The sequence below is a fragment of the Caretta caretta genome, chromosome 14 (genome assembly GCF_965140235.1).
Source record: "Caretta caretta isolate rCarCar2 chromosome 14, rCarCar1.hap1, whole genome shotgun sequence".
In the NCBI taxonomy this organism is placed as follows: domain Eukaryota; kingdom Metazoa; phylum Chordata; order Testudines; family Cheloniidae; genus Caretta; species Caretta caretta.
This window is the reverse complement of record NC_134219.1, coordinates 10,908,480-10,934,555: the sequence shown is the minus strand read 5'-3', so window position 1 is coordinate 10,934,555 and position 26,076 is coordinate 10,908,480. Positions and strand designations below refer to the sequence as shown.

General features: G+C 44.6%; 1 protein-coding gene across 3 annotated transcripts in view; it reads right to left on the bottom strand.

The window, feature by feature from the left end:
• MMD (monocyte to macrophage differentiation associated) overlaps positions 1–19,352 on the bottom strand; it is a 30,206-nt gene extending 10,854 nt beyond the window's left edge. Inside the window, exons 1-3 of one of the 3 annotated variants that reach the window (XM_075119247.1) lie at positions 19,143–19,352; positions 4,572–4,651; positions 2,373–2,454 (exon numbers count right to left, since the gene is read on the bottom strand). In XM_075119247.1, coding sequence (XP_074975348.1) covers positions 2,373–2,454; positions 4,572–4,651; positions 19,143–19,259 — 279 coding nt within the window. In that variant the 5' untranslated portion in view covers positions 19,260–19,352. Of the gene's footprint in view, positions 1–2,372; positions 2,455–4,571; positions 4,652–17,955; positions 18,021–19,142 lie in introns of all 3 variants that reach the window. The other 2 variants (XM_048817984.2, XM_048817986.2) reach the window with 2 other exon arrangements.
• Between the last annotated feature and the right edge of the window lie 6,724 nt (positions 19,353–26,076).

The window sequence follows — 26,076 nt, the reverse complement described above, 5'->3', positions numbered from 1 at the left end:
ACCAGAAGAAAATGTTTAACAGTGTCAGAGCATTCTGTTTGGACATTTTCAGAATAAAACATTTTGATTTTTTGTTCTGACCAACTTTCCATTTGGAAGTTTTAAAATTTTGTACCATCTCATATTAGAATGCAAAATAAGAGTGTCACAATCAAAACGAAATGTTGTTGAAACAAAACATTTTGATTAACCTGAAACAATTTTTTTAGAAGTTTCTTTCTCACAGCTTCAAATTTTTCAGTTGTTGTTTAAATTTAGAAGGAAGCCAAATTTTAAAAACAAACAAACAAACAAAAAAATCTTGAAATCCTTCGTGAAACATAATTACATCCTCCACACAATTCTAATAAGCTTCTTGCAGCACAAAATGAAACCCACACAACTTATACTTAAGGCAACCACTGAAATCTTATATATTGCAACATCAACGTTCTGTCTGCTGTCAAACTACAGCAGCACAGTGTAAACTTCCCATCAATTTTCTCGGGTGGTATATAGACACTACTTTGCCTCAACTCCTTCCACATTTCACACTGTTTACGTAGCACCGTTTTGCTCTTTATACGGTAGCTACGTTAGATCACTTTGGCTTATGCACAAAGTTAAGCCAAGTTGTGTGTTAAGTTACTACCCTTTTTGTTGCACAGGCTACGGCAACATAATGTAAAGTTATTCTCTTGCATAAGGTTTCCATGGGAGAGGCAAAAGTTTGCAAAACCCCAATGCTTGCTCTGTGTATGCAGACAAGTGGAAAGAAAAGCAGGTAGAACCATGTGGAACCCAAGTATTCACAGGGAAACATGCAGCAGTCCCGGCTTCAACAATGAAGATTTTGAGGCATTCGATTTGATTGCCTGCCCCTGTACATGGCTTTCAGAGATGACTTCTCCACAGGCAGTGCAGCATGATCAATGACCATGCTACATTGTTTACACACCGAACATTGTTTCTCTCCAGCCAACGTTAGGGAGTACAGAGGGAAACAGGGCCCTCACTCCTTTAGTTCTTTCACAGTCTACACCTTTGAGGATCCTCCCTCTCATCCTCCAAGGAGCTGGCAAACTCTCCACTGCTCCCTTCTGGGAATACTTGCAGTCCTTTGCTCCCTACTGCATGATGCAGCATTGGGGCATATAGACCATGACTCATATTTTGAAATACAGAAAGAAGAGAGCCCCTTATATGAAAGCAAGAGGGAAGAGAGTTTTTAAATTGTTGCAAAGACAAGTTGTTTACACTTTGTTAGTTTTACTTTACTATAGTACAGCACATGCTCTCTACACAGATATAAAAAACCTTGTATTTTGGATAGTTTCAGACTGACCCCTCCATCCCCATATGAAATGGAGTTTACTTTACAGCAATTTAACTGTAAATGCCTCCCAGCTTCACTCATCTGCACTGTTTCTTTCCCATTCCTGCAGCTACATAAAGAGCAGTGCTGAGTGTTGCTACATTCATCCACTAGCTGCCCTTCCTGCATCTCACAGTTAGTGCACTCACCTGTGGAAGTGGCAGATCCAAGTTCAAGTCCCTTCTCCAAATCAAAAAGTGTGTGGCTTTGAACCTGGGCCTCCCACATCCCAGGTGAGTGTACTAACTACTGGGCTAGAGGATTAAAGGGGGCTCCACCACCACCCGCAGGTTGAACAGCAATCAAGTTCCCTTGTAAATCCTGCCTGAACTTTTTTTTTTTTTTGGGCCAAAACTATTTGCCAAATTAGTATCAAATTCATAAACAGTTTTAGTTGACCCGAGATTGCATTTTTTGGCGAATAAACTAGTCACTCAAAGTATTGTGTCCAGGGTAAGATGTGGATATTTATATATGATTGTTTAGAGTTTACACTCACCTTAATTATTAGTGTCTCTAAAAATGTCTAGACTCTAAGCAATTTAGAAAAAGAGAAGATTTATCATTGCAAAGCTGTTCCATTTTATTTCTATCCTAAACGCAGCCCTGTATTTAAAGGCTCAAAAGTTTTTAAACAGTTAAATCTTCCTTGTTCTTCCTGTACTGAAAAATAATCCATCTAAAAGGATTATAGCAATCATCAGGCTAGCAGAGATCCATTTTCATGATGCTTTAGTCATCCTTTGATTGGGCAGAATGAAAATAGATGGGTCAAAACCTTTAACCTGCATGACTTTTCCAAAATAGGACTCCTTGGATCCTTCTGCGCTCCCAGAACATAATGTTTATGATCACTACTTGTATTTACTACTACTTTCTAGTAGTTGTGTACCATAAGATTGATTTTAGAAGTTGCAAACATAATATACTGAGGAATTCAAAGCTAAAAATAAACTTAGGGTTCCAATACCATAAAGGGTTTCACTGAAAGAACTGGTAAAATAATGAATTTACTTACTGCATGTGTATAACAGTTAGCAGCATGTTCATAGCAAGTGGGTTTGTAGCGGCTGTTTGCTGGAGCTGGGTGGTTCATGAACCTGTTCAGATAATCATGGAATACTTTTAGAAAAGTTAACACACTACCACACACAGTAGCACCTAACTTAAATCTGTTAACATGTTAAAAATATAAGCAAAGTGATGTTTAAAATATCTGTAAGAAAAACAATCTTGAAGGTAGAATATACAATTGAAAGCTGACCTAATGAAGGAACTCATTAAATAATTTTTTTCTGTGTCTCAGTCTATAGAAGACCAATCCCCTACACATGGGGAACACTTAATTTAGTAGTAGTTGTATGCAAGATCAGACCTTTTTATTTAAACAAGCCATGGGAAAAATTTACTGTTTCTTTTCTGTTTTCTTTAAACATACACATGATGTGGCGGCTCTGAGGAATGGCCACGACTCAAGGGAATACATGTTAAAATAGGAGTAATCCTGTAACCAAGATTTCTTTTATCTAAAGTTGTAACAGTTTTCTCTAATTCTATGTAGATACAGGAGACTAACCCTTTGGATTAGGACAGCTGAGATACTGGTGTTTCTGTTCCTGTAAGGAGCCTCAGCATTTGCCTCGAGTGTGCCTAGTCTTTTAACCTAGTGTTTTGCTAAGATCAAAACTTTGGGTCTGCCATCCAAGTCTAAGTGTATGTCTTCACTACCTGCCTGATCGGCGGGCAACGATATATCCAGCAGGGATCGATTTGTTTCGTCTAGTCTAGACGTGATAAATTGACCCCCGAGCGCTCTCCTGTCGACTCCTGTACTCCAGCGCCACAAGAGGTGCGGGCAGAGTGGAAGGGGAAGCAGCAACAGTCGACTCGCCGTGGTGGAGACACCACGGTAAAATCGATCTAAGTACGTCGACTTCAGCTGCGTTATTCACTTAGATCTACACCCTCTCCGCCCCCCCCCCCCCCATGTAGACCAGGGCTAAGACTTTTTTTCTTTTTTGGATGACTGTTTCACCACAATCTCTTCCCCAGGCCATATGGACCCATAGTATTCAGAAGATCCTGGAGGAAAACTGGGTTTATTCCAAATTAAGATTAGATTAGGAGAAGGAGGAGCAGGGCTGAACTCTCTCAACTTTTCCCAAAAAGCATGTTACTTGAGAAGTAGCTTCAGAAAAGTGAGAGCCAAAGGGGATGTCAAAGTTCACACTGTTCATGAACTACTGTTCATCTAGTTCTGAGGAAAATTTTTCACCTTATTTTTTCCAGTCTAACTTCTAAGCAAAATGTGGCATTAGGACACTAAAATAAATCATTCCCAACTGGTGTCTAAAACATGGCAATTTATACCATTTTTTAGACAGTCTAGATAATGGAGATGTTCAACTTGTCCTTCCTTGCTGCACTACATGTTTCAGCACCAAGCAATTAAAATAATATTTTGCTAGCTCTGGAGCGATAGGCATTATTTTAAAAGTCAAAAATTGTATCTATATTACAATGTACACATAGTTTTGAATCCCAAGAATGAGTTGTATTTTTGTAGCGCTAGATCTCTATATAGGCATCCTAATAAGGCCAATGAACCCATTTCTAAAGACTTTTCCTTTAAGACTATACACCAACTTCTGTCTGCTTAAGACTGACATTGAAACCACTGTGATCTGAATGCAAACATACATCTAGATACCATTTCAACAAGTTGTGGCAAATATTCTATTGTATATTTAGGAATTCCCAAGGATTGCATAGAGCAAGAATAGGTAGTCCTTTTGAAGTGGATGGGAGTATAAATCTAAAATAAATAATGCATTTTAATTCTGCTTGAACCAAGAGTCAATCACAAGAGGCTCGTGAATAGAATCAAATGAGAAAACTTAGGAGAATGTTAGACAAACTTGCCAACATAAGCTATATTCTTCTGAGAACAGCTAGTCTCTAAGGTGCCACTAGTACTCCTTTTCTTTCTGTGAATACAGACTAACACGGCTGCTACTCTGAAACCTAGAAAACCCTGTGTCACATAAAACTGCAGACATGGGCAACAAGACCAGAACCAATATGCAAATATTCCCTGTATCATTTTAAAACCTTTTTTTAAAGCTATACACAAATAGGGAAATTTAATGCCCAAGAAGAAAAGTCATACTAACTTACTCTCCTGTCTGTCTATATCCGTCTCTTGTCTTATACTTACACTGTAAGTCCCTTGGGACAGGGATCATCTTTTTGTTCAGTACCTAGCACAGTGGGGTTCTGGTATAGGTCCCCTAGGCACTACAGTAATACAAATAATAAATAATAATAATAGTTAGTAGTAATTATTCCAAGTAGATCATTTTGTACCAATAACCAGCAACACCCAAATGGGTTTCTCATAGATTTTCACTGGTACCCAGCAGGGAACAGAATCATGAATTCACAGGCTCCCCACCCCCCACCCCAACAGGGGCTTATGTGTTCAGAGCTCAGAACTGCTTTATAACATAAGGCCTGTTTATACTGCAAGAACTTTTAAGAAACCTAACAAGAAAAACAAAGAGTCCTATTTTAATACCATCCACTTAGTGTCCTGTGACGTCAGACCAGGCCAATCTTAAGCAGCTGAAGTTGTGGCATTTGGAAGCGAATTCTTTTGACCAAATATAGAGTCCTATTTGTGAAACAGAAAATAGTGACAAATATTTTGATCCGTTCCTAACTGACAATCAGAGCAAGTTAACATTGATACTGTGGGTGCCAATGTTTTTTATTCATGTAAACTAAACTGATAAATAAGGAATCCTGCAAAGACTGATAAATTGAGCAAGATATCAAAATAAAACTCCCCTTCTAAACTGTTCCACTAACAAATACAATCTCTACATTAAATTGCATTTTCTGAGTTCCCTGCAGAGGCATGACAAAAGTGTAATGATTATTCACACACCAGTGAATACTGAACATTTATGCCTAATTGCAGTGCAAATTGTAAATGTTCACAACTACACTAAATCCTAAAACAATGAGGAATTTAGCAGACTTACACCTGTTCTTAGTCTTAGACAACAGAAGGATTGTAATCAGAGGTAAACAGATTTCCAGGACATTTGGAAAATGGAATTAATGCTAGGTGCTTATTTTTATTTAGTCAACAACGGTTAAATATTATCTGAAAGTCGTCTACAGTTAGCCCAACAGTTCACTCAGTTTTCTTTCCAAGTTGGGAAAATCGTTAAAAATAAAGCACCTGTTAGGTTATTCTAGTGTTCATGATTAGATTACTCCTGCACAGTTAAGTGGATTCAAAACCACAGGAGACATCTTCCCATTGATTACATCTGGGATGATTTTACAAAATTTCTCCATGGACCACACTGGTACCTTTGAGGCCTTATTATACATAGAAATAAAAGGGATAATTATATCTTGAGAGTAAACTTTAAAGCTTTGTGCATTTCAAGATTTGGAATGTTAACTACTTCAAAACAACCAAACTATTCATGATTTACAAGAGAAAGTTTAAGATGGTTAATGGGATACCCTATTGCAGCACAAGTTTAAATTAAATTATAGTTTTATATCTAAACGAAAAGAAAGATCATCATCTACACAGGAGACTGCATTGCCAGATCCTCTAAGGACTTAAATGACTTTAACAGGACTGGGTTAGATACAGACTTTCACTAAGGCCACGGCTGTTCCTCTGAAACCTCTCCAAGAGAGTTGGCTGGTATATCATACACCAGTGGAGACTAGCCTGGTATTGCTTATACCAGTGGGGAGACACCTTATAGCAGCAAAAGAGTTCATTTGTCAGTATAGCTTATACTAGTTTCCCAAATGAAATCAGCTATACCAGCAAACAACTTTTTTGCTGGTATAAACTGCATCTATATTAATGCTTCCTGCTGGTATGAATGTGTTGTAAAGAATCACACCCCTAACCAACATAATTACACTGGCTAAAAGCCTTATTGTAGAACTGGCCTCCAAGTTTGGAAATCTTCACAAACATGGAGTCTGTTTCTTTAGACAAGATTCTAGAAGCTCGTTTGAAGATTTCTACTTGGTTAACACATTGACAGCACAGTAGAGAATTTCAGTGCATGTTAGCAAGAATCTTATTGGAAGAGCAGCATTACTGAGCTACTAAATGTGAATTGAGCCCTGCCCTTTTTCTACCATGGATGATTGTCCCACAGGATTGTGTTTTTAGGGAGGGGTTCATCCATATAGTGACAGAGATCCTAGTTTGTCTACAAACGCTTTGTTTAAACATCAAGGGAAACAAAGGTGTTTGGGGATAATAAACATGAGAGCTCCCCTTTGGATCTGGGAAAGGTTCTAAAAATTTGCACTTCTATTGTGCCTTTAATGGGACGATTTCAAAGCACTGTATCACCTATCATCTTTTAGGTGCCACACACCCTCATACCTCCTTTGTGAAAAAGGATCATACCTCAGTGACACCACAATAATTACTAGGTCACGCTGACTCCCATTCTAGATTTCCAAGAAGACCAACATTTACAAGTGTTTCTTTACACTTATCAAACATAATAAAAAATACTCCAAGAAACACACAAATCAAATGTTAGTGTAAAGCTAATTTGAAGAAAATGGTGAAATAAGGAACACTAGGCAAGTACAGCAGCTAGTATAATTTTGTTTAATAATAATAATTTTGTATAATTAAGAAGGAATTAATGGGAAAGAGTCTCGTTTTTTTATCTAGTATCTAGATCTAATGTTTTTAGAACATATGCAGGTCAGCCACTTCCCTTCATGACAAGAATCTCCTCCAACTCCCATCAAAGTGCAGTGACATGTGGTCACTTACTTATTGGGCAACCGTCTGTCTTGTATCCACAAGCATTTACAACTGTACGAAGTACAGGTATGCTCTACATTGATAACTGCATTTCTTAAACAACTAGTTTGTTGGTCCCTTAAGTGGTCATGCAAGACAGGTCTTGCTCTGCAGCAATTTTATTGTGACATATATGGCTTTTTTTTTTTTGTGCCCCCGTGAAGTGCTCATAATTATCCAACCTTGACCTGTGAGTTTGTTGCCTTGTCACAAGTTTCATTATGTGCTGAGAAAGTTCGGCTATTTATTCTGGTTCATGTAGGAAGAAACTGGGCTAAAGAGAGAACAGGTTACTTTTAAAGATTACATACTCCTCAAAAACGAACATGTGGTTTTGACATCTACTGTGAAAGACAAGCTCAGACAACTATTCCTGTACGTAAAAGTTAAACCTATACTGTAGCACTGAGACAGATAGATATTCCTGACCCAATATGCCATGTTCAAGGTGACCTTGAGATGCCTGTTCCTTAAGCCAGTTGGGGCTGGGAACCTCGTGCACAAGACTGCTCTGCTTCTCCTGTGGGAATGCGGCTGGTTTTTGTTACCTAAAATCATGAATGTTGCAAAGATGATCATGATACTGGTTTTCCTACTAACCCAATCTTAGAGATAATGGGCCATTTATTCAGACTAAGTTGTATGTTAAAAAGTCAGGGTCGGGAGATTTGAATCTACAAATTTATACTTAGGAGAAACTTTCTTAGGCTATGTCTACACCGTGCACCTTACAGCAACACTGCTACAGCAGTGCCGCTGTAAGGTACGCAGCGTAACCGCTCTTTGTCGGCAGGAGAGAGAGCTCTGCTACCAACAAAATAACTCCTCCCCCATTCCCCAAACGAGGGGCGGTAGCTTTGTCGGCAGGAGAGCATCCCCCGTCGACATAGCGCTCTCCACACTGGTGCTTTTCGTCAGAAAAACTTTTGTTGGTCAGGGGTGTGGTTTTTTTCACACCAACGAGCCACGAACATTTTACTGACAAAAGTGCAGTGTAGGCATAGCCTTAAGCTGAACAATTAGACTTCAAAATATAAATAAAAACCTCAAAATAAAAGTAATGAATATGCCAGGCAGATGAAAATCACCAAGGAGTGCACAGTAATAGCTTACAAGAAAACCCAGCTAGTTTTAGTTATCTGTTACACCAAGAGACAATCCAGTAAATGTTTTCCAGTGTGAGACTCTTGAACAGTAAAGATACACGGTTCTTATATTAGTTCTTTCATTATTAGAGCCAATATAGATAAGATTGTAAAACAAACAGTTTCCAGTATAGGGCACTGGGGCTCTGCTTAGACACACACACATAAAGGGGTATCATTAGTGTTAAGGTTGTTTTGTTAACTAGACCCAGGGGGCCTAGTTACTGCAGAGCACAGAAGTCATATACACCGAGGGCATGTCTATGCTACAAAACTTTGGTTCACGCAAGTTATGCCAGTGTAAAGCCACCGCAGTTAAGATATGGCTTGTGCACGTCCCTACTGAGTTCCTGCACATACTCACCAGGAGCGCTTGTGTTGATACACAATGTTGTGCACCATGGGCAGATATCCCAGTGTGCTACAAACCATTGTGCAGCCTCTTTTGGGAAATTCAGGCACTGCATGGTGGGACAGAAATGAGTCACGCAAGGGGGTCTGGGAGTGAAGGGTCAAGTTCTGATCATGCAACCGTCTCCATCCCATTATGCCATTTCTATCCCATAACATTTGTGCCGTTTGTAAAAATCCCACAAACCCATGCAGTACCAGTCACAGTCCACCATCTCTGACAGAAGCAGGGAGTCTGCATAGCTCTGCACAACTGTCATGAGTGTTGCAAACACAGAATGCACTATCCTCTAGTGTTTGCAGAGCCACAAAAAGAACCACAGCTGCGAGCAATGTGATAATTTCATGGAGGACAGCCTGCTGTGGGACTTAGCAAAAACCAATTCAAGGTTGCTGGTGGTGTTCCTGAAACAGCTACAGATGATTGAGTGTGGCTTCTGGACCTGAGAAACAAGTCTTCACTGGTAGGATTGAATCATAATGCAGGTTTGGGTTGACAAGTAGTGTCTGCAGAACTTTCAAGTTGTGAACGGCCACATTCCTGGATCTGTGTGCTGAGCTTACCCCGGCCCTCCAGCACAGGGACACCAGAATAAGAGGGGCACAGACAGTTGAGAAGTGAATGGCAATCACACTAGAGAAGCCTGCAATGTTGGATTGCTGCTGATACATGGGAAATCATTTTGGAGTTGGAAAATTCACCATGGCAGCTGATGTTATTCAAGTGTTCCATTTTGTGGTGCTTGTTGTACCTTTGTAATTACAGTGTTTGTTACTGATCCCATGAGTTCTGTTGCCCTGTACAATAACAAACAGTGGGTGCTTTCAGTTATGCTAAGCATTATGTTGCGAATTAATAAAAGATACATTTATTAAGATCTGTTCTCAGAAACAGATTTTATTGGGTACCAAAGCCAGTGCATAGAAATTATATGCAATTAAAAAACCCACAAAAATTTTTTTAAATAAATTAAAAGGAACAAAAAATTAAACACAGATAAAGAACGTTCATCTCCATTTCAGCTACACAGACAATAATCATGGCTCCCACAGGCCAGGATGTGAAACTGTGGTTGTCCTTACTGTCTCCCAGTGTAGAGTGACAGGGGTAGGGACGCAGTCCTAATGCCATGTGGAACATTGGAGAGCAGGGGGGTGTATGAGAACTCCATTTTAGCACCTCCCATTCACTGAAAAGAGAGGCAAGTCCAGGCTGGTTGATCCTGCAGGTCCACCAGAGTTTGCAGCATCTGTGTTTTGTGCTGAAGAAGCCTCACTATGCCCTGGTGCATCTGCCTCTCCTTTTCCTGATGGGCCTTTCTCCTGTCCACTCTTTCCTTCTCCATAGAGTCTCTTCTTTCTCTTCCTTATCTAGCTCAAGCACTCCACAGATAGGGAGGGGGACCCCTGAAGGCCACAATGGCAGCAGCTACAGCTAACACAGACAGAGGTATCATTGTAAGTATAGTCAAAACGGAAAGTTTACGTTTAGTTTCAGAACTCCCTTCCATTGCTGCCCTAATGTTTTAAACAAGACACACTTATTGACACTTCAGCATGCTTGGGCACAGCCCCACCCTCCAATTCCAGCCAGCGTGAGTGTGGCCTGCCAGAGGCAGGGGGAAGAGAAATGAGGAGGGAATTGTTTGGTTGCATGAAACAATACGAAGTATAGGGCAATGGCAGTAAATACGGCCACTATTTTCCACAGGCAGTGGTGACTTTAGCTGAACTCTCTCCCGAGGGTAACAATAGGCACAGAGCACAGCTGCAGATGGTGACCCAAAACCACCAGGGCCTATATGCTGCTAGCTGTCAACTCCAACGACGCCTGCTAAAGTGATCGCAGAGTGGAGTGGGAATGTGTCCTACCACAGAGGAAGAAATAGAAACCTAGAAACCTGCAGGAGAGGTTTGCAGAGTGCCTCCATGAATGTTCCATCAAGGTCTCTCAGGACGATCCAAAGGACATCCGTTTGTACCTAAACGAACTGCTCCACAGGTCCCCTACCCTCTGCCTATCTCTAGTGGGGAATGAAAAGCAGATCACTACCTCTTTTTGTTGTACCACTACCTCTCCTAGCATGAGTAAATTAATAAATCAATAGATTGGTCCTGCTATATTGGGGTCAGGCACCATCAGTACATTTAAAAATTGTACAGGTGAGTCGCATCATACACTTATTTAACTTACGCGAATTCAACTATATGTGCTCGGAAAAAAAGAAAAGAAAAAGAAAAACAACAACAAGATAACTGTAAATAGTGTGGGTGATTCCGCCCACTATTCCACTCAATGAGCCTATGCCCCAGAGTGAGCGTGAGATGGGAGACGTGAATCTGCTGTTCCCTCAGTCGGTCTTGGTTCCCGCGTGCCTCTCATAGCGTAAGCATCTTGCCACGCTGAGTGTGATTCTAGAGTTTAAAGATACTGTATGTATTTTTCGTACAACGTGGCCCCTAAACACAAGCCAACTACCTCATCTGGGGCTCAACCGAAGAAACAGCGATCTGTTCCAACGCTGGAGGAAAAACTGGCTGTGTTGGACTTACTGAGAGACGGCATGTCGGTCTCCAACGTGGCATGTAAATATGGCCGCAACGAATCTAGCATCCGTGCCATCAAGATTCGAGAGAGAGAAATTCGTCAAGCCGTGGCATCAAGTGCTCCAATAACAGCTAAGGTGACGAGCCAGGTGCATGATAAGACTTTAGTGAAGACTGAAAAGGCTTTAAACTTACGGCTGGAAGACATGAACCGTAAAAGCGTGTCTGTCGATGGCAACACATTGAGAGAAAAGGCTCCTAGCCTCTACGTGCTGTTCAAACCTCCCGCCGAAGAGGGAGAGCCTTCTGAGGAGAAGGAATTCAAAGCCAGCCAAGGTTGGCTTAACAGTTTTAGGAACCGCTTCAACCTCAAAAACGTGCAGACTACTGGTGAAGCTGCATCTGCCAGCGAAGAGGCAGCAAAAGCCTACCCCGAACAATTAAAGAAAATCACAGAAGAAAAGGGCTATCTTGCAGAACAAGTTTTTAATGCCGACGAGACTGGGCTTGTCTGGAAAAAAATGCCCAACCGCACTTACACTTCAGAATCAGAAAGACAAGCCCCTGGCTTCAAAGCAGCTAAAGACCGTGTGACTGTGTTGTTTTCTGGCAATGCGGCTGGGCATTTAATGAAGCCGGGTTTGCTTGACAGGGCTGCAAATCCCCGTGCCCTAAAAGGCAAGAACAAAAAATATCCTGCCTGTGTTCTGGCAACCAAATAAAAAGGCTTGGGTGACAGCAGCATTATTTCTGGATTGGCTCCCCTGTGTTTTATTCCAGAGGCCAAGTGGTACCTCGGAGAGAAAGGACTGGACTTTAAAGTGTTGCTGGTCATAGACAATGGTCCTGGCCACCCTGCGGCACTCCGGTTTGCGCAGGATGACGTTGAAGTGGTCTTGCTCCCCCCCACTAATACCACCTCCATCCTCTCAACCAAGGCGTGATTCGCTGTTTCAAGGCCACATACACAAGGCTTATGTTCTCACGGATAAGTAGCACTATGGATACTGATCCTAATCCTAACGTGATGGAGTGTATACTGTACTTTATGGGCGATTTAAGGGATTTTCAAGGGTAATTTTGACTATAGGCGATTTTCGCCTTACACGCTGACTTTAGAACCTAACCCCTGTGTAAGATGCGACTCCACTGTACTGGGAAATGCATTCACACACTTACCCGTTGTCACGGAGTCCCTGGGCGATGCTCTGGAACTGCTCCCCATGAAGCCAGTCAGGACTCTGGGGCAGTCACCTTTCTGTGAGCAGCCTGTCTTCAGGACACACAGCTCACACAGCTTCCACCTTCCTGGGTCTGACCTCGGAGCATTCAGCATCCTCTGCCCCTCCGTGCGCTTCCCCCCACCGAGTCCGCTCAGGCGGGGCTCCTGGGGAAGCCAGAGGGTCCTGCACCCCAACTTCACAGTCAGACGTGACTCTCAGCCAGCCAGTAAAACAGAAGGTTTATTAGACGACAGGAACATGGTCTAAAACAGAGCTTGCAGGTGCAGAGAACGGGACCCCTCAGCTGGGTCCATTTTGGGGGGCAGTGAGCCAGACAACCACGTCTGCACTTCACTCCATGTCCTAGCCAGCCCCAAACTGAAAACCCCCTCCAGCCCCTCCTCCTCTGGGCTTTGTTCCTTTCCCGGGCCAGGTGGTCACCTGATTCCTTTGTTCTCCAACCCTTCAGCTCTCACCTTGCAGGGGGGGAAGGGCCCAGGCCATCAGTTGCCAGGAAACAGGGTGTTGGCCATTCTCTGTGTCCAGACTCCTGCACACACATGCCCTCTAGGGCTCTGCAATGATCAGACACCCTTACTCCACCCCCTAGATACTTAAGAACTGCCTAGGGGAAACTGAGGCACCCCCACACTATTCAGAGGAAACATTAAGAACAGTCCCACTTCGTCACATCTCTCCCCCCTTCGAGATCGAACTGAGCGGGGTCACTTTAGCCGGTGACCTGGGGAAGTTCGAAGCCACCAACGTTCCCATGGATGCCCCAGCATCTCTCCCATTCCTTGGTAGGAGTTACACCAGGCCCTTCCAGTTTCACGCCCTCCCTTAGGTCAGGGGGGGTCGATAGCACTCGCAGGCCGCATGTGGGAAGGTTTATGCAGCCCATGCCCTTTGGCCACCCCAAGAATGTCTCCCCATTGACCATCACCTTCTGCTCCCACTGGAGGTCCGAGGGGCCTGGCCCCAGGAAACTCCACACAGACATATAGGTTGGGGTCAGGAGTGGGAGCCTGTCCACATCCCCACCCATCTGGCTGACGGAGTCTATGGCCTTGGGACCCAGCAAGGGAGCTAGACACCGGGGCTTTTCCGCAGGGTCCCCTTGGTTCAAATCTCCAGCCTGCTCAAAGGCAGTGAGGTGGGCATCCACCTCCCCCCCATCCTTAACCAGGGGCAGCAATTTAGTCTTGAGGTTCCCTGCGGAACTGGCACCCCGGGGTCTATCCCCACTCACCCCGGGGAGGTCCCCTAGGCCTCTCCACCCCACCACCGCCAGTTCATGCTGCTGCTGCTTCTGCAGCTCTTTCTCGGGCTCTCGCTGTCTCCCACGGTCCTCTTGCTCTCTCAGACTCAGCTCCAATCCCGTCCATCTCGATCCCCCGATGGGGAACCCGATCGTGAATACCCCCGTCTGGTCGGGGACAGGAGTCTTGGCGATGCCTGGCTCCCACTCCAGCTGCTCCCAGATCCTGCTATAGCCCCAGTTGGGGTCAGGAATCTGTTCCTTAGAGCGGTCATCCTCCTCCAGCTGCACGATTAACTCTGCTTTGGTGAACTTTCCAAGGCTCAACCCTCTCTTTTTGCACAGGGTTACAATGTCCTTCTTAAGGAGACTGTGACAGGCCATCACTCCGCTCCTCCTAAGTTGTTGTGGACTCACAGGCCCATGTGTTCTCAGCTCCCCACGGTTTCCAGGGAGAACCCCTAGTCTGCCAGCCCTTCTCGAGGTCACAACCTCTTTGCCAGGGTCGAGCTGCAGACTCCTCCGCCCCTTGGACTGCTCGCTGCAATCCCCAGGGGAACCCTGTTACTGCAAAAGTCCTTCTCTCTCCCCGGGCCAAGCTGCAGGCTCCTCCGCCCCTGAGACTGCTCACTGCAGTCCCCAGGGGGACCCCATTACTGCACAGTCCTTCTCGCTGGTCACACACTCCCAGGGGTTAACTGCCCCCGGAAACCGCTCCTCTCTGAGCCTTCAGCAGGCCTGGTCCTCGGCAATCCCCCTTCGTGTTACTGCTCCCCAGTCACTTACTGCAGGAAGCGCCATCCACGGGGTGCAGTACATCCCACCGCTACCACCAGTTGTCACGGAGTCCCTGGGCGATGCTCTGGAACTGCTCCCCATGAAGCCAGTCAGGACTCTGGGGCAGTCGCCTTTCTGTGAGCAGCCTGTCTTCAGGACACACAGCTCACACAGCTTCCACCTTCCTGGGTCTGACCTCGGAGCATTCAGCATCCTCTGTCCTTCCGTGCGCTTCCCCCCACCGAGTCCGCTCAGGCGGGGCTCCTGGGGAAGCCAGAGGGTCCTGCACCCCAACTTCACAGTCAGACGTGACTCTCAGCCAGCCAGTAAAACAGAAGGTTTATTAGACGACAGGAACATGGTCTAAAACAGAGCTTGCAGGTGCAGAGAACGGGACCCCTCAGCTGGGTCCATTTTGGGGGGCAGTGAGCCAGACAACCACGTCTGCACTTCACTCCATGTCCTAGCCAGCCCCAAACTGAAAACCCCCTCCAGCCCCTCCTCCTCTGGGCTTTGTTCCTTTCCCGGGCCAGGTGGTCACCTGATTCCTTTGTTCTCCAACCCTTCAGCTCTCACCTTGCAGGGGGGGGAAGGGCCCAGGCCATCAGTTGCCAGGAAACAGGGTGTTGGCCATTCTCTGTGTCCAGACTCCTGCACACACATGCCCTCTAGGGCTCTGCAATGATCAGACACCCTTACTCCACCCCCTAGATACTTAAGAACTGCCTAGGGGAAACTGAGGCACCCCCACACTATTCAGAGGAAACATTAAGAACAGTCCCACTTCGTCACACCCTGCAGCAGGCTCCCCTGTGCTTGACTGGAAAGTGCGGGCCCCTTACTGAATGAGGGAGGCAACCTAGTGACAGAGGATGTGGAAAAAGCTAATGTACTCAATGCTTTTTTTGCCTCTGTCTTCACGAACAAGGTCAGGTCCCAGACTGCTGCACTGGGCAGCACAGCATGGGGAGGAGGTGACCAGCCCTCTGTGGAGAAAGAAGTGGTTCGGGACTATTTAGAAAAGCTGGACGAGCACAAGTCCATGGGGCCGGATGCGCTGCATCCGAGAGTGCTAAAGGAGTTGGCGGATGTGATTGCAGAGCCATTGGCCATTATCTTTGAAAACTCATGGCAATCAGGGGAGGTCCCGGACGACTGGAAAAAGGCTAATGTAGTGCCCATCTTTAGAAAAGGGAAGAAGGAGGATCCTGGGAACTACAGGCTAGACAGCCTCACCTCAGTCCCTGGAAAATCATGGAGCAGGTCCTCAAGGAATCAATTCTGAAGTACTTAGAGGAGAGGAAAGTGATCAGGAACAGTCAGCATGGATTCACGAAGGGCAAGTCATGCCTGACTAATCTAATTGCCTTCTATGACAAGATAACTGGTTCTGTGGATGAGGGGAAAGCAGTGGACGTGTTGTTCCTTGACTTTAGCAAAGCTTTTGACAAGGTCTCCACAGTATTCTTGCCAGCAAGTTAAAGAAGTATGGGCTGGATGAATGGACAATACGGTGGATAGAAAGTTGGCTAGATTGTCGGGCTCAATGGGTAGTGATCAATGGCTCGATGTCTAGTTGGCAGCCGGTATCAAGTGGAGTGCCCCAAGGGTTGGTCCTCGGGCCGGTTTTGTTCAATATCTTCATTAATGATCTGGAGGATGGTGTGGATTGCACCCTCAGCAAGTTTGCAGATGACACTAAACTGGGAGGAGAGGTAGATACGCTGGTGGGTAGGGATAGGATACAGAGGGGCCTAGACAAATTAGAGGACTGGGCCAAAAGAAATCTGATGAGGTTCAACAAGGACCAGTGCAAAGGCCTGCACTTAGGACAGAAGAATCCCATGCACCGCTACAGACTAGGGACCGAATGGCTAGGCAGCAGTTCATGATTCATTTTTATTTTTTCTGTAATCAGACCAATGGCCCATCTAATTGTACACTCAATATTGTGTTGAACACTGGGTTACATCCAAAACTGTAGTAAGAAAAACATCCACAAGAAACCTGCCCATTTTGCAATATATTCTTGACTTCATCTAGTGATCAATGTAAGCTATGAAACATGAATAGATAGCCCTTGTAGTTCTCATCTTAGTGAATTAACTGTGTATGCCGTTATTCACACAATGGTCAATATTTTGCAGTATTTAGTTTCATAGACTAAGTTACTTTAAGCGTCACGTATTTCCTTTCATCCATTTTAAATGTGTTGCCTTTTTGTTTTACTTGGTGCCCTTCTGTTCTTGTATAACTGGAAAACCCAAGTAGGAGATCTGAATGGCCTTTTATAAAAGAAAATAAATCCATGATTGACAGAGTATGAGAAAATACACTGGCAGGAAAAAACCAGCATTAGCAGGGGAATGGATTAAATGGAATTCCACATTTAGATACGAAGGTAATAGGTATAAGGAACCAAAGAGTCACTAGACAACCCAAGAGGGGTAAGGAAAAGTAACTTCCATTGTTCCATTCATGGTTTTATTTTTCTCTAAATAAAAAGGTATTAAATACAATTTTTACATTTAAAAAAAAAATCAGTTCTGCATCAAGCTCGATGTTCATAGTCTACCGGGCAGTTATGTCTACTTCTCTCCATCCTTTCCCAGAATAAAAAGAATAAATGAAAACCCTTCACAAAATAAAACCACCACATTGTTTTAAAGCATAATTAATCAGCATTGATAACTGCTTGAGATGTTATCGACTACTACACAGAATTATTTTAGAGGCAATAGAATTCAAAATGCTTCAAATCATGTGTCAGCACAGAATTAGATTGCTTTCATTTGTCACATTCAACATTAGATTAAAGAAATAACACCGTTCACAAGTGGTATGAACTCCGAAGCCAACATAACATGGCCGCAGAGTCTTCTTGAAATATGCAAATGCTGAAAGTTAATCCAAGCCCACACTATGCTCACAATCTCCATTATAAAAATAGAGGCCTGCTGTTTTATAGTTCCCTATAGCTTAATCTAAAATTCATTACGACATGCGCCTCAGTATCCCTAGATTTCTGGAAATTGCGAAGTAAAGGCATGTTAAGGTGGCAGAGCTCAAAATGAGAAGAAAACAACGTGGAGCAGCCGGGAAAGAACAGACGACCCTCATGTAATGCTGCAGCACACGTCTGAGCTGGGGGGCGGAACAAAACAAGTATATCAAAACAGGCATTGGGCAATGTAGACAAGCTCAAATGAATCTTTCCCCTCATGTGTACTTTAGGTTTTATTTGTTTGATCTTTCAATCTTTGCCTTTTGGGTTTCTTACTCAAAAGTAAAAAGCTATTTAATTTTGCAAGAGGCTGAGACGGTGTACCTCCTTGGGGGGAAAATACACCAGAGGTCCTACTCACTTGGGAGGCTCACGGTCATTCAAAACTTCATCTTCACTGTACCTGATGTTAGAATAATGAAGCACCTGAAAGCCCAAATACTTATGTAAGTACCCGGGTTCTATTGTTCCTTGAACTGACCCATTTTTGGAAGGGAGGGGACAAGAACTAGGAATGAGGCCAGCATTCTAATTCTGTCTGCTAAGGGACATCTCATTCTTGTATGCAGTGTCATTGTACCTGTGCTGGTCCCAGGATATTAGAGACACAGTGAGGATGAGGCCATTTCTTTTCTTGGACCAACGTCTGTCGGTGAGAGATACAAGATTTTGAGCCACCCTATATCTTCTTCAGGTATAAGCGACTAGTGGGGGCTCAACAACTTGTCTCTCTCACCAACAGATGTCGATCCAGTAAAAGATATTACCTCACCCTCCCTGTTTCTCTAAGAGACCTCTAAAGAAGCCTGCATGGATTGAAAATATCCCCATATATTTAAGGCTCCTCAACCACATCAGAACACAAAAGACAGCACGCTTTGCTTGTCCCTTGCCAACCCTTCTCCTCCCACCAACCGCTCTCCATCATAAAGCGGCCAAAACAAACTGCCAGACATCATAATCCCTAAGCGCCCTATACTCTACAGACCCCATGGCCAGCCATTCACGAGAACAGATCATTTATAGGCTGGAAATTCCCCTGCCAGCGCTTGCACGGGCAGGGAGAGCTGGCGGCGCCCAACCAAAGATGAACCTGTGGCAAATCATCCCACCGGATGCGTGACCCTTCACCCACTTAAAAGGGATGAGAAAAAAAATCTCATCCCTCCCTGCGATCCATTGCCTCTCTGGAGACACGCTGGCTCCTCATCTCTCCTCCCAGCCGGCACAGCCCAGGGCCCTTCCCCAGGAGCGACCGGACTGGCTCCCCAGTGACAGACGCAGCCCATGGGGAGGCTGGGGGAGGATGGCGGGGCTTTGCATGCAGCTGGGGGGGGGGTTTCCTAGCCCCAGAATTTACCCCCCCCCCCAAGACTTCAGCAATGGGCCCCTCGCCCCACCCAGGCTCCAGTATTTGGGGGTGGGGGAGGCAGGTGCCAGACCCCCAGGAGGGGCCGCCCAGACTCGGGGAGGGTGGACGGGGGGAGCCCCGGGTCCCGCCGGGGGGGGGGTCTCCCCCCAAGGATGGGCGCTCGGCCCCTGGCTCACCTCCGCAGTCTCTCCCGGAGCAGCCGCATGGGTCCTGGGCGCCGGGCGGGCGGGGGGTCGGGCCGGGGGGCTGCGGGCGGCTCCTGCGGCGGCGAGGGCCGGGGTCCGGGCCCTCATTGGCTTGCGAGCCCCGCGGCCCGGAGCGCCGGCAGCGGCGTGTGCAGGAGAGACGGAGCCGGCGGCACCGGGTAGGGGGGGCAGGCGCTCGGGGCGGCCGCTTTATCCGGCCCCTCGGCCCGGGCTTCCCTCCGCCCCATCCCCGCCCATAGCGCCGGCGCCGGCCCGCCCCTGTCGGCGCTGGGCCAGGGCGGGAGCGGCGGTGGAGGCGGAGACTCTGCCCCGGCGGGGGGACCCTGGCCTGGGTCCAGCGCCTGTCCGGGGGGCCGGATCGCCCGGGCTCCGCGGGGGCTGCAGCCAGGTGCAGCGGCGGCCCTCGCTCGCCCTTCGTGCCCGACACAAGCTCTGGGCCGGGGGGGATTCATAAAGGGCTCCCCGCAGAGCCTGAGCCTGCCTGGGGCGCCTTCCGTGGTACAATGGAAACCCCAAGCTGCAGCCAGCGAGAGTCCCCTGGCCGATGTTTGAAAATCAGACCCCATTTTATTCCAGCGGGACGCTGCTTTGTAACACGAACGAGCACATCCTGGTAGCAAGCTAGAGATTTCCTTTTTAAGAATGAAAGAAGAAGATGAAAACCCTTGTCCTGGTGGATTCCCTTCGTACACACACACACACGATGTTCAAAAGAAAGCCAGGCTGGAACTGAGCACAATTTTTTCTTAGGTGAGGAGAGAAGCAGGGGTGCTGGAACTAGGGGTACTGCGGCACCCCCTGGCTTAAAGTGTTTTCCATCATGTAGAGGATTTAGTTTTGTTCAATGGCTCTCTGCACCCCCGCTATACAATTGGTTTTAGTGCCACGTTGGAGAAGGGGCAGAGTAAAAGGAGGGGAAAATGTAAGATAGGAGACTTTCAGATACAGGGGTGCTGGACTAAGAGCCTAAAGAGAATAGTTGTGAGGGTGGATGAAAGAATTGTAGGGGAGAGTGAAAAAGGAGAGCTAGGACAGGCAGCTGAAAAAGAGGCCAGGGCTGAATCAGAAAGGATGGTGGTTTCAGTCCCTTTGTTTTAATGTAGTTGCCCCAGGAAGCAGTGAGCTTAAAATGATGAATCTTCTTGACTCTTAAGAACAATGTACTTGTCTATAAAAAGGTGAGATACCATAACAGAAACAAATGAGAGAGAGCATGGCCTTGGGCATGGTGCACTGGATGCTGTGCCCAGAGCAGCTTGGCTTCTGTTCCCAGCTCTGCTACAGGTCAGGTTGCTTCACTTCTCTGTACCTCTGTTTTCCCTCCCACTATATGTCTTGTCTATTGTGACGATAGCCTTTTCCAAGCAGGAACTGCCTCTAAATATGTCTGTACACTACTTAGTACGTTGGAGATAGTAGGCAATGCTGTAATAGAAAACACAATATTCCATTTATGGTGTGCCAAATACCAGAGCTTGAAGTGGGATGATGTACCACCTCTCAGAAGCTCCCATCTTCCATTAAAGAATCTAAGGCCTTGTTTAGGCTTGGGATTGCATGGAAAGTGATCAAGGCAACCACTGGACAACTAGGCTATGATTTGTGTTGATGCACTTTACCCTACTTTCAGGCTGGAGTGAGCTGCAGTGGTGCAGATCACACCTTTCTCATTTACAGCGAGGGTTTTCATCAGGGCAGGTACACAAATCCCCAGTGTGGATGGACAACACCTAAGCTTTCATTAAAAAAAGGGGAAGGGAGAGGAATGTCAAGTTTTCCCCCCATAGTTGAAAATAAAACCTTCAAATTGCCAAGTGGGTTTAGCCACTGCAGATACATTTTCCTGTGTTTACAGAGAGCCTAAAATAATTTCAAGATATGTGAATGGCCCCTATTAATCTCAGGTTTTAACAATTTTGACATTTAATTTTGACATGAATTAACTATTTCACTGCAAATCAAAGCACATCAGAAAAGAGATCGAGGTTCGAGGTATGAAAATCTACCCAGTTAACATGTGTGACACTGGGCAAGTTGCTTCACTTTTCTGTACCTCTGTTTTCCCTCCCAACTTCTCTTTCTACTAATCAAAAAGGAGCAAAGGCGAAGGAGCGTAGCAAGGCATATTTTGAATACCTGCACAGTCTAAGAGTAAAAACAAAAGGAGGACTTGTGGCACCTTAGAGACTAACCAATTTGTTTGAGCATAAGCTTTCGTGAGCTACAGCTCACTTCATTGGATGCATTCAGTGGAAAATACAGTGGGGAGATTTATATACACAGAGAACATGAAACAATGGGTGTTACCATACACACTGTAAGGAGAGTGATCACTTAAGATGAGCTAATACCAGCAGGAGAGCGGGGGAGAGAGTAGCAGCACTGCCATCCCCCACAACACACTACTGTCTGTGGTTGTTTTTCCTCTGTTGCTTCAATATGCAAACTTGCTATGGGAAGTATGAAGAAAGTAGAGAAAACTGTCAGGACACTGCTGCATCATCAGACTGTGGCTGTGAGCAGAGCACACGCTGTGTGGAGCCCAAGGAGGGCAAAGCAGAAAGCATGTGTGAACGGTATAAAATGTATCCAGTCAGACCCTCAAATCCCTCTTGGTACGTCAGTCATGCTAGTCTGCCCACATCCTCTTTATTCCTCTTTCTTCTTAGCTGCTGCTTCTTTTATCATCTCCTCTTATAGTCTCTACTTCATCTCTTTCCCTGCTGCCTCCTTATATTTGAACTAGCCTTCTGCCCTCCCCATGTGGCACCCAGACTTCCTGTCTTTCTTCAAGTTTCTCAAAACTGATTTCTCCCACAAAGTGTTGTAGCACCCACAGCCTCCTTATTCCATGTTGGCCTTATTATTTACTGCAGCACAACCACAGCCCAATCCTCTGGGTGCCAAACACCGAGCACACACAGACCTTGAAGAGCATACAGTTTAAGGAGACCAATGACTTGTGAAGGGTGGAGAACAGTGGCCTAGGGAGAGGTAAACCACCAAATATAAACATTTTAAATGTATGTTATCTATTTGTAGTTAAAAAATTGCCATAAAGTGCTAACTATCCCCATGAACTTCAACCTTTGATTGCCTGATTTGTGTATTGCAGATGCACTGGAGTTTTTGTATAATTTTATACCAATTCATTACTTTCATTGATAATCTTTGTATGGGAGAAACGTCCATCCTGCAAAGATTTACTCTTGTGCTTAATTGTATGTTACATGTATAGAGCCATTGAATTAAGTAAAGCTAACAGTGCACAAAAAGTAAGTAATGTACATAAGTCTTTGCAGGATTTATGCATGCACATGTGTCTTCATTCAGTACATTCTAGCTATTTCACAGTGCATAGTACACTTACCATTAAAAATCATGTAGTGTAGCAGATTTCCATGATACAACATACATTTAATTCGGTCAAATTTTAACACAAGACCCTCAGGGAGTATTTGTAGAATGCAGCTATTATAATACAATATTTCAATATTGCCCACCCTGAACAGTCAAAACAAACTAATAAATAAAAAAAAAATCATGAATCAGGCTCTCAAAAATCACAAGAATGGCTTAAAATAATGAGATTTTTAAAAATAAAATTTTGGGTTCCTTTTATTTGCCTTCTGCTGCATGAGCACTGGGGATTCACATTTTCAAGTTTTTCTTTCAAATCATGAGGATTAGAAACTTACTTCTGTGTTTTAATGAAAAGCTGACATGCTCAGAGAATAACCTGATTGCAGCATCTGGGGCATTAAGAAAAGGGAAAAAAATATCACACGACTTGTGATAAAAATCGTAAGATTTTGTGATGCTGATGTTGAGTCAAATATGTATATTTCTTTTTGAAATGAAAGTAAGTTATTCAGCATTCACATTTAAGAGCCTGATCCTGAACAATACCATACTTAGCACTTGCCACTCCCACGGAAAACACATATCTAATTGCATTTCATGTTTTAATGGCTCAGACATTTTATTGTATTTTGTAAATATCAGAAGGGCTCAGACCTTATTTTGGTTGCAGGACCTACAAATTAATTTAAAAAACTGGCATCAAGCACAAAACTGCAGAAACCAAATCCCCCAAGTCTTCCAAACGCCACTATTTTTATTACACTCTTATACTTTACAAATTAAAAAAACCTAAGATGCTATTTCATTGCTTTATTACAAAGTGCTCCTGGCACTAGAAACACGTTGCTTGCCTTGCTTTAGCTAGGAGTGCATTTTTCGATGTGTCGGGTTTGCTTAAACAAAATTGCCAGTGGTTTCTTAAGGAATGAAACCCTAGCTGCTACAATGTCTTTGTCCTCCTAGAAACAAAATGGCTGCATGCTGATGATGGATGGCCCGGGGACTGCTAATAAGATACAGAAGCTTTCACCGCTAGTTTGGCGGATTGAATACACCTCTGCTCAACAATAATGGAAATTTGTTAGATGGGGGATGTGAAATGAACTTGATAGTTTCAGTCTAGTTCCTAATAGGCAGGTGTCCACACAGCAAACCTGCTGCTAATTGCCATGCTTAGTGGCAGGCTCATCACAGAGAACAAAGAGTGGATGGGCCACATGGAGTGACCTCTTCTTTCATTGCTATTTCAGGTTTGACACATGGGAGGAGCTGGGGGACATGCAAAGCTTGCACCACAACTGCTCTGTGGATAGAGAACTTCATTCTCCTCGGCTGTTCATTAATCATTTTTCATGAGCTAAGTTCACACAGATATATCATTTCTTCTTTTTGGCACAGACATCAAGCACCATGGTGAGATTATACTAACAGTGACAGAAAGATGGGATCTTTGTGACAAGCTGCCATTTTCACTCTGCCTCACAGCACATGCAGAACCTACATATGATGATTGGCATAGGCAAAACACACACCACAGCCAAGCCTAAATTGTAGGGTCCCACAAGAAGTCTGTGTAGACGTCTTACTAACAAAATTAAATCTCTCAGATAGAAGCTGAATCTCTTCTTGTCACTTTGACAACATAGGAATTATTGTCTTTAGTATAGGTTTCAGAGTAACAGCCGTGTTAGTCTGTATTCGCAAAAAGAAAAGGAGTACTTGTGGCACCTTAGAGACTAACCAATTTATTTGAGCATGAGCTTTCGTGAGCTACAGCTCACTTCATCGGATGTATGTCAGACATACACGATGTACCCAGTCTTGTCATTTGTCAAACAGATCAAGAGAATAACAAACATTTAGAATAAGGAACTGCAATTGTTTCTGGAGTGTGTTTTGGTAGTCACCAAACTCTTACACAATGAAAGCTAATGTTTTCCTTACTGACTGATTTACATTCATGGATACTTGTCTGAGTCTTCAGTGGTCACAGGTACACAGCTAAGGTGGCCAGTTTCCTTCTATGACTCTGGGAGCCATCATCCATTTTAACATAGCAGAGAATAGCTTAGGTCTTTTTATGAGGCAAGAAGAGACAATTTTGACTCGTGTAACTCCTTTGCTCTCCAGGTATTGGTGAGTTGGACTTATCAGGAGGGGTGGGGTAAGTCAGGATGAAAAAAAGGACCATTGGCATGCCAATAGAATCCAGCCTTCCAATAGAGGAGGAGCTAGATGACTGCTCTGGTAGGAGGGAATAATTTGGCCTGTTGCTTAGGCAGACAAACCAGCAACACTGAAACTGTGCTGCTAACATGAAGAGATAAAGTGAAGGATTCATGAGAATGGGAGGGAGTGTGGATAGCTGACCTTGGCTCTGGGTTTCTGTGAATTTCTTGTTGGAAGCTGCTTTGCTGATAAGAAGAAATTATGAGTTCTTTGCTGTTGCTAGGGAAATTGTTGACCCATTAGAGGTTATGTGCTTTGTATTGAGCTATCTGTAAAAGAGATTTATTAGAGTGTGCACTTTGGAGAAGTTTTGGAGTGGATTTCAATGAGCTAAAGGGCTGACACCAAACTCCCCAGTGGGTAGGAGAAAGGCTGGCCACTGGAACCCTGCTACTGACTACTCGATACATCTCAGGCTTTGGGTAACTATATCTGGGGTTCTCTAGATGAGACTATTGCTATTTTAGATGTGTGCTTTGTACTTAATAAAAACAAGGATTTTGGGGTCAAAGCACTCTTGTGTGTTCCAATTGTTTATCAGATGGAGGTGTTGTGTTCCCCACTGATTTATTTCCTGTCACCACCTGGAAAACAGAGACTAGTTACCATGGTTTGGGGTTCAGAAAACCTCAGGTAATACAGTGACTTAGAGGGCCAAACCCTCTGTACTGGGATGCATTTAACCAAATGTAGTAAGTACAATTCATACTGCATGATGTTTTAGGTTGTATTCTGCCTCAAGGAAGTCTCCATTAGTGGATAAAGAACCATCACTTCTTGGGTTTATAACAATACATACTATAATTAGCTCAACAGACTCTTCCTGAGTCTGAGTCTACTGCCCTCTCCTCCTCTCTTGCTGATTGCTTTCAGTCTTATCCTGCTATGAAGGAGACATTCGCTATTAACACCTCCCCCAAAAGGAGACTGCTGACAGAAAAATAGTCACCATTAGCTGATTTGAGGTGTTGGATTCTTGAATGAGCAAGAAATAGAGTTTGTGGGAGGATGTGGAGTCAGAACCTCAGCTGAGGCCATGGAATGCTCAGCACATCAAGGGGGTGCAAAGGTGGGTTTTATGCTCTCCCGAACATGGGCTCTTGTCTGCTGGCCTGTGCCCATAACACAGATTAGAAGAACCCGAACCCTCTATTCCCACTAGTCATTAGGACCTATTAAAAAAATCCACAATTTTCCTGACTTCTATCGTCTTGTACATTCATATACTATAGTTTAAATAACATGACATTTGAAAGCCACACCACTTTCTACTTAAAAATACAGTGTTTCACAGATCAGATGCTCAGCATGT